This window comes from Amia ocellicauda, chromosome 3, assembly GCF_036373705.1.
Source record: "Amia ocellicauda isolate fAmiCal2 chromosome 3, fAmiCal2.hap1, whole genome shotgun sequence".
NCBI lineage: Eukaryota > Metazoa > Chordata > Actinopteri > Amiiformes > Amiidae > Amia > Amia ocellicauda.
In genome coordinates, this window is record NC_089852.1 from 22661824 (window position 1) to 22675254 (window position 13431).

Genomic DNA, 13431 nt, shown 5'->3' on the forward strand with positions numbered 1-13431 from the left:
CTTTTTCTTTGGAATCATTTTAAGGATGTAACAGATACAGTTGTAACCACTGTACAGATGCATGACTTCACTGCAAAGTCCTAATGCAATTCTTAACACATGCATTTGCTCTTTCTTGGGCTTTTCAATCATCATCCAGTCTCATAACCAGTGGCTTCAGTCTGTACTTGTACACCTGATAATACTGTTATACTATGGAGTATTATATCTTGTGGGTCTGTATTGTGTCCTGCTGTGCTGCATCTGTGTTGCGTTTGTTTAGCGTGTTGTGTGTCACTGTGGCAGGGATCATGAGGAAGAACTCGTTCAGTGGCAGCAGCAGCGGCTCCCAGGAGCGGTCTGGCAAAGGGGTGACCTTCGCTGCTGACTACAACAGAATGGTGAGCACTGGGGCTGACCGGCGCTGACCTGCACAGCACGGCTCTCTCCAGCACACACCCCGCCGCTGCACTATTTGTATTAAAGGACAATTATATGCAGTGGGATCAAGTAACTCATTTGGCAAGCATTATTATTTATTATTATTTATTTTGTGGCAGATGCCCTTTATTTATTTATTATTATTTAAGTGTATTAATAAAAAATAACAAAAAACGTATACAAGTTTTCCCATACATATATCACACGATGTTTGCACTTTTAACAGGGTTTTATTGTGCGTTATTCCTATGGGTCAATATGCTCTGCATTGGGCAATGGGAATACACTTATTTCCCAGGATTAATCTTCCTATGGCATGTTTACTATAGCAGACCATGGCTTATTAATGTACAGTGTAGTAAAGACAGCAAAGGCATGTTGAACCCATAGGAAACCTGTGTAAATCGAGGGTACAACTACAGGGAAAAACGGGTGCAAAAATGTGATGCTAAATTGACCAGGGTACAAACTTGCTCCCTCTATTGTTCAAGGTGCTTTCAATAAGAAGACATTTTTATCCCATGTGATGTTTCTTTGTGTTTGTTTCTTAAATCGTGTGCTTTGTGTCAGTACTTTTTGGTTGTGGTCCACTGAAAACACATTCAGACTGAGGTCCTGCTCCCTGTAAAAATAAAAACTAGCATCCTCCACCCAAGTCAGTCATTTCACACTAATGACAATCAGAACCCGGGTTAGTAAATTGTGGGCAGCTGTGTTAGTGTGCAAGGCACTTTAAGGACAACAATCTGCCTGTCTCTCACCCCAATCTCCTCTTTCCCTTGAACAGTGACAGGTCATGGCTGGGCCGCACTCTGAACTACCTCATCTGAACTGTGAAGTGACTGGATCTCGGTGCTCTCCTGAGAAGTGCTGAGAAGTCCCCCCTCCTGCACTTCAGGCCCAGGAGGACAACAGACAGCTCACCGTTGTGCTGGCAAAAGGGAGTTTGCATTTTTTTATTTCTGGTTTTCGCGATCAAACACAAAAGGACAGAGCAGCTGAACAGGGTGCACGAGATGCTCTCTCCAAATCGGTCCAATCTTCGAAGTGCTCGGTGGTGTGTGGTGGACCCTTCGGCTGGAGGACACTACTTCCAGTGCTGGAGGGGACAAAAGAAGAAGAAAAACCAACATTTTTGGAAAGAAGGAGGAAAGGGAAAAGCCATGATCAAACCCTTTCGCTTCTGGCTCTGTCTGTCACCACCCCCTTGTCCTCTCGTGGGACAGCGTCAGGCCGTCACTACATACTCCGCCCTGGTATCTGCAGATGGAGGGAAACTCTTATTTTAACCAGTGTGTGCATCTACACAAACCGAGGAGCAGGATTAGCTTTGGTCTATTTTTTTTTTTGGTGTGCAAATAAATCTGCAGAAGTATCTGTCTGAGCGATGAAGTGACCTCTGAGAGCCTCTGCCTGCTCTCATCTCTTAATTACTAGCTAACTTTGCACTTCAAGCCTCTGTGTTTTTTTATTTTTACATTTCATGTTTTATGTTTGCAGCTGCAGTTTGTCACCGAGCTCAAGAGACAGACTACTATTGTATATATGTATTCCTATATCCTAGCAGCTCAGTCTGCTGTAAGTGGCCGGGTAGAAGCAGTATTTAATTTTCTCTAATGGGTCAACATATAGAGCAAAGATTTTTGTTTGTTTGTCTGTTTGATTGTTTTTTTGTTTTTTTTCTGTTCACTGGGAGCTGTCCTATATGTTTTAGTGCAGTATAGCACAAGGAAATATCTGGCACAGACCACGAATAGTAAAGAGGAGGTCTGGCTGTAATTAAAGACAATGCCGAAGGTACTTTATTCTGGCCTGAGCACCATTGGTCTGTTTATTGTCAAGTAGAAAGTAAAATGTGTTTAGTCCATAAGATCTCAATCAACTGCGTTAAGCGTCTCTCAATCCTGCAAGTAGGAAAGCTTGTACACTGTTTTCAAATAGGCACAAGCACCACCAAACACAGTGCTATTGTGCTGTTTCTGCCACCTCACAGGCGGCTGCTGTGTTAGTTCCTGCTCGGTTTTGTGCTTGACGTTGTGTTGTCTACGCATTTTGTTAAGGCGGCTCATTTTATTCCTACATCCAGCTGCCGCTCATCCTACGAATTCAGATTCATTTATTGCTTTTAAACTCATCGGGCCAATGAGGTGGGATTACATACAGCCCACTGTGTAACTGTGACTTTCAGTCCTGTGATGACAAGAAATCCCTTTGATGCTGGTATAGTATTATTCCTGACTGGAGAATGCCTTTGTATAGGCAGGTGTGTAGGGATTTGATTTCGCCGCCTGTTCTTTTCAGGATCTGTGCTTCTGGGCTTTTCGATGACTAGCTGTTCATCGATGGCATTCTGTCTTTACATAGAGGCACAATTGACTTCACTTTAGAGAACCGCACTTTGGAAGACACTGTGTGAGTGGACATTTAATGCCTGTTCGACAGTGAAGGTACAGAAAGTCTGTGAATGTAGTCTGAGGCTGTGAGAGAAACCTTTCCCATGGCAAGTGAACTATGGGAAATGTTCTTTTGTCATTTGGTACCAAGTCGTTCCCTCTTAGTTGTTTTGGGGAACAATCCTTTTCAAAACAAGACACTTGAGTTGGTCTACTTTCTATTTTACCAACTTTCTATCTGTTATAGCTATAGTCTTTAACTTACAACTATGTTTATATAGTCTAAGAACTGTACATTTGGGAAGTTTGGATGTGTACACAATGCCCCTTATAGGAGGGTCTTTGACAAAGAGGGTGACTATTTATGGAGACTTTTTAAAAGGTAGGCCGAGAAATAAGAGAATATTTTTGAGCACAATGAGATATTATTTTGGTTGATTCAAAGGCTTCTTAAAAAAATCTTTCGTAGAACACTGAGGGCAGGGCACAGAAATAGTTATAGTCGCAATAGCTAAAGTTGGTAACTGACCCACACTGTCTGAGTTTTTGGTAGAGACTCAAAATGAAGATGAGCCAGGTCAGAGTGGTAACAAAAGGAAGAGTGTCATAACTGTGGCAGAGAGATATTAATAATCTTAAAATTTGACACCACCTGATGCCATTTCCCCACATAGAACACCCTTCTCCACAAATTGCCTTAACCAGTTTTTGAACGCTGCACAAATTACAGCAAATCACAGGAGACTGATGATGCCATGATAAATTAATTGGAGCCATCATATGACCAATTGCAACTTTGACCATTTCAGATAAGAATTTAAAAGTTTCCTTGGCCAGCCCTAGAATACTTTCCTGTATATTTAAATGGAATTAGGAAAATTAAAGAATAATAATAAACAAAAAAGTGGACCTTATGTGTATTTATGGGTATGTAGTTATGAACCTCAAAACAGTCTCTATTTCACTGTCATCTCTTTTAACCTCCCATGCCATAACATACACTCAGATTGCTTTTGATGTTTTATTCTATTTTTATGTTTTTATTCAGGCAAATCATATATTCTCATTATGGCATTGTTACAGGTATTGTCCTTGGTTTGCTAAGACCACAAACACAACTGAAGTTCATTGCTTCTCTGTTGCAGTTTGCAGATTACAATGTTGAATCTGAATGTTGGCACAACTGTGTAAAATAAGTGTAGCTGTATTATTTTCCTTCTTAATCCTCTGCATTAAATCCTGTACTGATACTTGACTGACACAACAGTAAGAAGACAAAAAGTCTACAAACTTGAAATAAGTAAATCTGAAATCAGATCAGATTGATTTGTAACTCTTAAAACATCAAATCACTCCTATACATTTCTGTCAATTGTGAGAGCTTATTTCTCAAATGTTTGTTCACAGAAAAAAGGCCCTGTCAACCCCCTTTTGTCTGCAATGGTGTTCTTTTGTGCGATCTGTCCTTTTTCATAGGATAAATAGAATTGAGTATTTGTTTTTAACTTTGGCAATAGAAGAGCAAGTTATTGTACATTTTCTAGTGTTTTTGTAGACTTGAGCGGCGATATTTTGAGTGTGCGGTATAACTAGTAGCTTGTATACAGAATCCCTTGTATTTGGCAAGTGTGCCTATGCAGTAATGTTGTTGCACATCTAAATGAAATAAATCAAATGTAATTGAAGCTGTGAATGCTAAACCATTGCCTTACAGTATGCACATTAGGTACGAATGTAGGACACTTTATAGAGCAATGTGGAATAATACTTTCAGATTTTATTGGTTAAAACAAACCAACAAAGATATATTTAGGTATAGAAAAAGTAATTATCAAGAAATATATTTTGTGAATGTATGATTTAAGCTGAATGTTGTTAATCTTGTTGCTGGGAAACACAATGCTGTTGTACTGTCTTGCTGATTTTGTGCCTTTTTTCCCCTCCAAGTTTTTTTTGTATCCTTTACAGGTTGATAATGATACTGCAATATTCTCAAATCATAATTGTAAATATAATAAAATGGAATTTCAAAAAACAATACAGATCTTGTTTGTCTCATTTTGTTGCTTACTTATCCATCTTACTAGCATTAGTATTTGTAATCAGGGGAATAACAAAAGCAGAACTTTTTTGCATCATCGGCATAAATACAAGCATTCTCCCAAAAAGTACTCTCAAGATAAGGTGAAATGTTCAGGTTTGATGTTCTTGATGTCATATTTTTGCCACACTGCCTCCAATATAGTGACCTTGTAGTTAAGAGTGTCTACTCCCATGTTTTGTTGGAGGGTAGGATTCAAATCCTGTCCGTGTCAGACCAAAGACTGGGTTTGAATCCATCCTGTTGACTGAGGGCTTCAAAATCTGCATCACGGTTGAAAGTTTGACTCAGACACTAGTATTGTCTGATTTCAGAATAATATGTCCCAACCTTAATTATCTGAATTATTAAAATTGTAAATGCAATTAATTAAATAGTGTTGCAGACTACTGCCTAATGTCCAACTTGACTTCAAAATAACAGCAGCTAAGCATTTAATAACCAAAAGGTCCGTACAGATTCACACTTGCTGCCAAGGCTCCAAACCAAACTGAAACAAACTCTTATTTCTTGGATTACATTGCTAAAATCTGCAGTGTAGAAGGTTATAGATTAGGACTACACCAAGTATGTTAACCCATTTATTGAGAGCTGAAAACAAAACGGAGAAATTTAAGAACATGATTTCTATTTGACAAAGTTTTTTGGTTGCTTATTTTTCCATTTTAATGAAGGCAAAAAATATACATGTAGATTTAAATTTACAGAACACATAAAATGTATATTCCTAAATATAAACAATCAGTTTCAGACCAGCTGCAAAATCCAACCCCCTGTGGGTGAGAATAGTAGTGCGTGCTCTGGTCTGTGCCTCTTGAATCAGCATTTACAAATATCCAGAGACTTCAGATAGTCCAGTTGAGAGCTGGTGATCGAAGGGTGGCTCATCTGGTCAACTCCAGTGCCTTCAGCTGGTGTCTTCAGTTACTCAACAAAGGGGCTCCAATTAAATTATTAAAAGAATTACAGAATGAGCACAAGAAAATTCCTGATGAATCAACATACAAACAGAAGCAGGTCCCCATTGTTCCCAATCCCCACCAGCCCCTGATCCTCACTCAAACAGGCTGACCACTCCCACATTTCCACTCCTCTTATCCCCCAGCTGTCTCTCTGTACAGATGCAGCCCCCCACAGTCCAGTGCCCAGCTCAGCTCAGCTCAGCTCAGTTGGCTGAAGTCTTGGGTCCCCTCATTCTTGCGACCTTGGCTTCTGCGTCCAGCTCGTCCAGGATCTTCTCCTGGGACACCGAGTAGAAAGTGTAGCCATCTAAGAGCAGCAGTCAAGGCAACCTCAAGATCCACCATTGACAAATAAATACCCCCTGAGCTGTGAACCCCATGTTGTGTAGCTGCCCAGAGATCACCTGGGTTCAGCCACATCTTCCACGTCACAGGTGAAAATAGAATCAGTTCCTGAGACAGAACTGGTTGATAATCCCGCAAGTGAACTAGATTGGAGGGGATGCTTTAGTTAACTTGAAATGAAGCGTTTAGATAGAACATGTCGTCTCATAGCAATAATACTTCAGATTTAAGAGTTTACATAGCTTTCTAGAATATATCTACGTATAAAGATAAATAGACAGAATATGTATATCTGAAGCACTAATCCCAGTAACGAGATATACATTGCTAGCTGTTAGTTCACCAGAAATCTCACAGCACTAACGGAGTGTGTGCAACTAAGCAGCAATATTATATATATATATATACATACATACATACATATATATACATATATACACCTCTATGTACCGTACTGGGACATGCTGCTCTTGAGAAGGATACAGATCCCCATCACCAGTGCCCCGATGGCCAGCCCCGTCGCCACATTGCGGCCGCGCAGTTTCTGGGCTTTCTTCTTCCACTGCTCCAGCTCCACTTTACGGATGAACTGCATCTGCTCCGGGGTAAGAGGCTCCTTCACCGGGTCAATCCTTTTGGCGAAACTGGCCTGCGAGTCCCCTTGAGCTCCCTTGTCCGCCATCTTTACTCCGAGTGAGTAGGAGGAGACAGAGCCGACCTGTGAACTTTGAACTTCAACAGGAGAGCAGAACCAGACAACTGCGAGGTGAGAGAGGAGACAGATTGTATATTGTCCAATGTAGTGATATATATATATATATATATATATTACATTACCGTAATGCTACGTTATATTGTGAGATTTGTAAGTCCTGCTGTTACTGTGTAACAAAACGAAATACTTTTGAATAATATTGTATTTATTACAATCATTAGCGCTGCTCCACCAATGCGATCGGTGGAATTCTGCATATCTGCGCAGAGCTGCGGAAATCTGCGCTACGGGAACGTAATGTTCTTGATATTCTGGCGACACCTTGCGTCACCCGACATACACTATCAACATCAGCCTTCATGTGAGCTGTTTAATCCCTGCATGTATGTTTAGCATGCATATACGTATAATAATACTATATATCATTGCACGACACGTTATTAAGGATATCATCCTGTTTTCGTCACATACTCTATAAACTGAGAAAGTGTCGGTAGTTAAGAGGTGTAAATCCCTTGATGAATGCAGTCGTTGCATGTTGTAGGTCTGTCTGGATTATGTGCCGAGCCTTTAATTGGCCATTTATTTTAAGATGATTTATTTACTATACAATTGTTTCTCTTGTGTTTGAAATGTTAACTGATTATAATTTGAATTGTACATGAAATTGTAATGAAACGCATTCATCGTAAAAAATAGATTAGTATAGTTTAAATATGTGTATGGTTTTACTAATAACTATAAAAGAATGAAAGGTTCAATGGCGTGGCATGCCACGATTGCTAAATTGTGTATTCCCCGTGTCTACCTGCGGTGGTGCGAGTGCATACATTAAGGTTATTAGCACACGTCTGGCACTCCAGCAGCGCAATCCACACGCCTGGTTTGCGGCGGCTTCGGCCCTTTCAATCGGGAGGGTTTGGGCTTGTTTACAACTGCTGCCAGCCGCACGCCACACGTGGGAGGGGTCTGGTAGCGTTCCTGTGGCGCAGATCTGCGCAATCCCACCCATTCCATTGGACGAGCCGCGCAGATCTGCGGAACTCGAACGCGACCTTTGCTCTCGAACGAAACGGGAAGCCCGGTGTTCCACAGACACCGACGTTTGCAGTAGTTTGTTAGCTCTTGAATAGCTGTGTATACGGGCAGTATGTTGGGGCCTCAGGTTTTCCAGCCCCCGTGCTCCATTGTGTTTCTCTGGGATGAAGCTCCGGGGAGCGAGAGCGGTGTGGACGTGGCCGGGAAGACAATAAAGGACTTCATCGACAGAGTTGCCCAAACAGGGAAGGGTGTGCTAGAATCACTTCGACGGAAGGTTGCAGCGGCGAAGAAACCCGACAAAGTGCAGTCAAAGCGCTGAGGAAGAAATACCTGCATAGGAAACACACAGGCCAGCGCAGTATCATGTGTCGAGAAATGCTGGCAGATTGCACAGACAGTATGTTTTGAAAGCTGGTTGAAGACTATGTTTCGGAAGGACGAGATCACGCACGTCGCCTGTGTGAAGTAAACAAGCGCAGAGGACTTGCACACTGGACCTGACAGTATGGCGACCAGTCTTCATATACAAGTATTCAGTCATCCCAGTAAGCGATGCGGTGTCTTGATACATACGTGCTACCGACGAATCCCAGTGCGCGTCCAGTATCCAGCCGCCAGACCCACCAGTGCACACCAGTGTCTCCTGTCCGTGACCAGCGCACCGATGTACAGCACTCCGGAGAAACGCGTGTGAACCAACGGGAACTACACCGCGACTGTGTGGTTACTTTTTTATTATTGTGTAATGTGTAACTTTGTATATGTCAGTCACGTAGTATGTGCATTGTGTAATATTAGACGTGTGTGAAGGAGATGTGTTTATTTGGTTAATGTATGTTTGCTGTAACTCAGATCGTAGATGCAGAAGCAGTATTAACACATTATATGCGCGGTTGAAAGACCGTTGTACGATGGCACTGTGTAAGTGTCACAAGCCTGTGTAGATAAGATTGCAGTTTCATTAAACATACACTAACGCCGTCAGTTCATTCAGGTGCATATTGCACAGGCAACGCGTCCCTAAATGTCAGAGAATAATGTGATGTACTTACAAACACCGTAATATTGACATATATGTAGAAATTCACTTATTAAGCGTTAGGTGCAGTTCCCAATTGATGGTATTGTAATGATACTGGCTTTTTGTTTGCCATAAGTATGTTTTTAAACTCTGTTTGTATGTTGCATGTACCATGTTATCTCGACCGTATGCAAATAAACGCTTTCAAATGGTAACTGCGTTTGCTCCTTGTGTCTCCGGTCGCCTGCTTGTGTCTGCACTGTACTGTGTAACTCGTGTGTTGGGACTGCGGTCTGTTCAGTCTGGGGGGACGACACCACCACAGACTGGGCAAACTGGGCAAACTGGAGCGCAGCGGCCCCCTGAACCCACTGCCCCACAGCCGGGGAGTGAGCCAGCGCCACGGTTAGACTGCTCCTGACTGTAGGGCAGATGTCCTCTACTCCACCAATGGGGTCGGTGGGATTCTGCAGATCTGCGCAGAACTGCGGACGTCTGCGCTACAAGTACGCTACCAACTTCTTTACCCTGCAGTTTAATGAACAAATCAAGAAACACCCTATGTTAAAATACAATAACTGTTTATTAAACGTTACACACAATTGAACAAGGGAGAGGGATCAACCAATCGCAGAGCAATGTCAATATATTTTTAAATTAATATATGAAGTATGGTGTCAACATATTATGTTTAAGCCCTTTTAACTAATTGTGTCCGTTCAGTTTAAAACTCAGTTCATCGTAGGGAATGTCGACATCTTGTCCAATAATACAGTCCCAGGTTTTCTCTTGTATAAATAAAAACACATCGCTGCAGTTTGTATGGTATCCGGCTACGAGCTTCGTACAATAATAAACGCACAGCCATACATGGAGCAATGCTAATGTTCATTTAAAATGACACGGGCTTATGTGTCTAAACAAATAACAAGTTCCCTGTGTCTTGTCTAGGCTTTCTCCGTGTTTTTGCCGATGGGCACATTGAGGGACGTCCTGAAGCGGATGGGCACGGTCCTCTCGTCCGAGCCGGGCTGCTGAAGCGGCGGCGCCTCTATTTTCAGATGCCCGTCCGGGCTCAGGGAGCAGGTGAGCGCCGCCAGGTCCGCCTGCTGGGGCAGCTCGATCTCCTGGCGGAACTCCTTGTGTCCGGCCGCCGTCGCCTCCTTGCCCGCCTCCTCCTGCTTCAGTGCGCTGACAACCAGCTTCCTCCCCACCAATTTCACCGTGATGTCTTCTATGGAAAACTCCCGGACGTCCAAGGCCAGCTCCAGCTTATTGCCGGCTTTCAGCGCGCCGTCCCTGGCACCGTTGCTGCTGCTGCCGCCGGCGGGATTCATCAGCTGCGTTCGCCCCACAGTCGGGCTGCGCGCCGCGCCTTTTAAGAAGTCGTAAGGAAACGCGTCGCAGAAGTCCTTCATGAAGTTGTCCATCATGGCAGATCTTCTCCGCATGAAGTTCTGCTCGAAGTCCGCAAAACCCGCATTTCGGAGAGGCCACAGTATGCGAATTGTAGGCTGGTCAAAGAGGCTACCGTTGGAGAAACGGGTCTCGGTTCCCGAAGTCTGCATCAGCATGCTAGCTGTTATCAGTGAGAGGCTGCTTACTCTGTGAATATCGTCTTCTGATTAAATGCAACCAGTGACTTGTGCACTTTTATAAAGCTTCTTGGAGTACTAGAACATTCCTCAGGGACGATCTTGTTATAATGTAATCCACGAAAAGAGAAATGATTGCCCCTGCAGGGTGGTCACAGGCTAAAAGAGTGCTGCGGAAGCGCTTTTAAATGCTTCTGCTATTTACCAACTCTGCTCCTGGAGGTGTCATGTTTAATAGCTGTGGGATCAGCTTGCTATTCGTAGTCATGAGGAAATCCGAAAGATATGTTCGTGAATGTTTGGCCTTAACTGTGCAATTGTAAAAAAAAGAAAAAAGAGTGTATTATTAGCTGGTGGTAATCATTAATAACAACTCAAATATAGTCACTCTCCACGTGATACATATACTGAGTGTTGTTTTGTTTATTTATATGTATTTGAATGTAATTGTTGTGTGTTCCTAGTATTGTATTTGTTCTAAATTAAGACTTCTCTGTAAAGCTAGTTTGTAGGGTATCAAGTCAATATACATTACACACATTTATGTTTGTGTTGATGTGATCATGGTGACATATACACAAGGTTGGTATATACATAAATAATACATACTAAATATGACTTACCACTATTAGTACTAGTACTAGTACTTCTATTAATACAAATAATTCTCAACCTATTTGCCTCCTCTAGTGGAGTGTTATCAGAAATGTCATAGTCCTGATGGTACCCAGTAACTTCCACTAGATGTCCTACTTCTGTTGATATTCTGCCATTGCATGTATTCAAAACATTTTTGAGAAATGCATTTAAACCCTCAGTTTGTGGGAAAACGTTTGGAAATAAACCCCCTTGCTGCCTCCCCCCCTCCTCAACTTACATCACAAGAAAACGGATCACTTAAACCAGATGTGAACTCTGATCAGCAAGGAATACAGCTATCCCACTGTGTGGACGCCACACTGATCCGAGCCATGTCATCACGTTGTATTTGTAGATGAGTAAAGCACTGGAGCTTTCATTCCTTGTTTCCAGACCCATGATGGAAATGTGCTTTGTGCTAGTGAAGATTTATTGATGTGTGGTGATCTGCAATACAGTTTCTAGTCCGCTTGGCACACAGACTGTGACGTCCCAGGCACGTGGCTCTCCTTACCCAGCATCAAGGGGGAATGGAAGAGCTGACATTTTTAATAGGTTGTTGTAAGTGGTTGTAAAACCAGCAACAGCTACCAAAGTAACACCACAAACCGAAGCTATGGTGGGCGGGGACTGGCTTGGTGTCTCTTGCTGGAAATGGTCCCGCTCTGCTACTTGGTGAGAGGTGGTGTGTGTGTGTGTGTGTGTGTGTGTCGAGGGCGGAAACTAGATTAGGTCATAGTGAGCTGCCGAATAACTGACCTGACCTGGGTTTGGATAGGAAAAGGCTTGGAGGAAAAGAGACATGTCTCATCCTCCCCACACCCTGTAGGAGATACAAGAACTGGCTGAACAGCACATCAGCCCCACCACAGTCTGAAATTCACAGTCTGGTCTGCTGGGATTGGCCTGCCAGAAATCCAACATACTTTATTTGGGATCTCGCAGTGTTTGTTAGTCATTGGTTGATGGAGTCATTGCTTAATGCTTTGCTGTAGTTCTTTGGCAATCTGTTCTGGCCTGCTTTATCTCACACTGCATGGTGTTTTAGTGTAATAGAACTCCCTCACTCTTGTGTGGTCATCATACATGTATTATTAATATTTCAGCTGAAAAGCCTGCACCATGAATTATGGACTTAAACTGGATAAACAAGGAAAGTGCAACATAGTATCCTACCAAACACTAAATATATGGAAAAGCATAATCTTTCTACTTGGACATGATTCTGTCTGTTTGCTTCCTACTTATAAGTTTACTAATACAGAAACTGAATCCATATTCAATCAAACTAAAATACACATTTTCAGTTTGACCGGAGTCTAGTTCCTGAGACTACAACATGTAAACCAAGACAACATTTTTTTTTTTTTTTTACATTAACTGCTGGATGAAGCAACAATCTGTTTTTCTGATGGAAAATGGAATCAATCCATAATAATAACAACAATAATTTTAAAACAATGGACTTCAATGAGGTTAATATAAAATTTATTCCCAATAATACATAAACAAACTAAAGCTAGTCTGTAGTCAGTAGGTAAACAGCCATAAAAAAATACATTGAAGTGTTGGAATGTAAGAGTATAATTGCAAATATAACGATTTATAATTAGTAACCAGGTATTACTAGCAAATTATTTTTAAAAAGTGCACTGGAAATCAAAGACTTAACAATTTCACAACAGAACTCTACATTTCTTCATTTAGGTGAATATATTTAAATTTAACAATGCAATCATAGGTCGTTCAACACTTTCCAAAGATTTATTGCTCTAGGTCTTGCCATCCAACTACATATATTTTTTTTTAAATCAGAAAACATAAAAAAAACGAATTGTTAATGAGCAGCTTGACTTATGTCTTTGTACTACCTCAGAAAGCGGAGGTCACAATTTGTGTTACTAACTAACATGTTTTCTTGTTTTCTCCAGAGTCACATTCTTCATGAGTCTAATGCCCATTGGAGCTCGGAGGGCACGCGTCCAGTGTTACATTGCAAATGAAAGTTTTGGGATTTGTAGCAATGGAGGGCAACACAATTCCAGGAAAACGATTGGGAGACTTATTTTTCCTGGAATTGTTTTCCTTTTCACCCATACTTAAATATTTGACAGTAGCTCAACAACTTGCAAGTTTGCTTTCTGCATATAAATGCAGGTAATTTCTGTTTGAGGTATAGTATCAGCTGTCTTGGCCAAA

General features: G+C 41.8%; 3 protein-coding genes across 4 annotated transcripts in view; 1 reads left to right on the forward strand and 2 right to left on the reverse strand.

Moving 5' to 3' along the window:
• Window positions 1-4853, forward strand: part of LOC136741307 (serine/threonine-protein kinase WNK4) — a 76551-nt gene extending 71698 nt beyond the window's left edge. The window contains exons 19-20 of one of the 2 annotated variants that reach the window (XM_066698506.1): window positions 286-380; window positions 1208-4853. In XM_066698506.1, the coding sequence (XP_066554603.1) occupies window positions 286-380; window positions 1208-1210 (98 nt within the window). In that variant the 3' untranslated portion in view covers window positions 1211-4853. The remainder of the gene's footprint in view (window positions 1-285; window positions 381-1207) is intronic. The other variant, XM_066698508.1, reaches the window with a different exon arrangement.
• Window positions 4854-5482: 629 nt separating this feature from the next.
• On the reverse strand, window positions 5483-8764 carry coa3a (cytochrome C oxidase assembly factor 3a). The gene is made up of 3 exons (XM_066698509.1): window positions 8551-8764; window positions 6705-6980; window positions 5483-6183 (listed from the first exon to the last, which is right to left on the reverse strand). Exons 2-3 carry the CDS (start codon window positions 6901-6903, stop codon window positions 6080-6082), a joined length of 303 nt encoding a protein of 100 aa, XP_066554606.1. The 5' UTR covers window positions 6904-6980; window positions 8551-8764; the 3' UTR covers window positions 5483-6079.
• A 798-nt stretch (window positions 8765-9562) lies between these two features.
• hspb9 (heat shock protein, alpha-crystallin-related, 9) lies at window positions 9563-10842 on the reverse strand. Its single transcript, XM_066698510.1, has one exon. It carries the CDS (start codon window positions 10570-10572, stop codon window positions 9946-9948), a length of 627 nt encoding a protein of 208 aa, XP_066554607.1. The 5' UTR covers window positions 10573-10842; the 3' UTR covers window positions 9563-9945.
• Window positions 10843-13431: the final 2589 nt, after the last annotated feature.

What these genes read in the sequence shown, in the direction of transcription:
- coa3a (XM_066698509.1), bottom strand. Translation starts at nt 6,903, where the DNA reads ATGGCGGACAAGGGAGCTCAAGGGGACTCGCAGGCCAGTTTCGCCAAA. An exon ending in GGCACTGGTGATGGGGATCT is followed by an intron (nt 6,184 to 6,704) that starts GTATCCTTCTCA and finishes TGCTGCTCTTAG; the next exon opens with ATGGCTACACTTTCTACTCG.
- hspb9 (XM_066698510.1), bottom strand. Translation starts at nt 10,572, where the DNA reads ATGCTGATGCAGACTTCGGGAACCGAGACCCGTTTCTCCAACGGTAGC.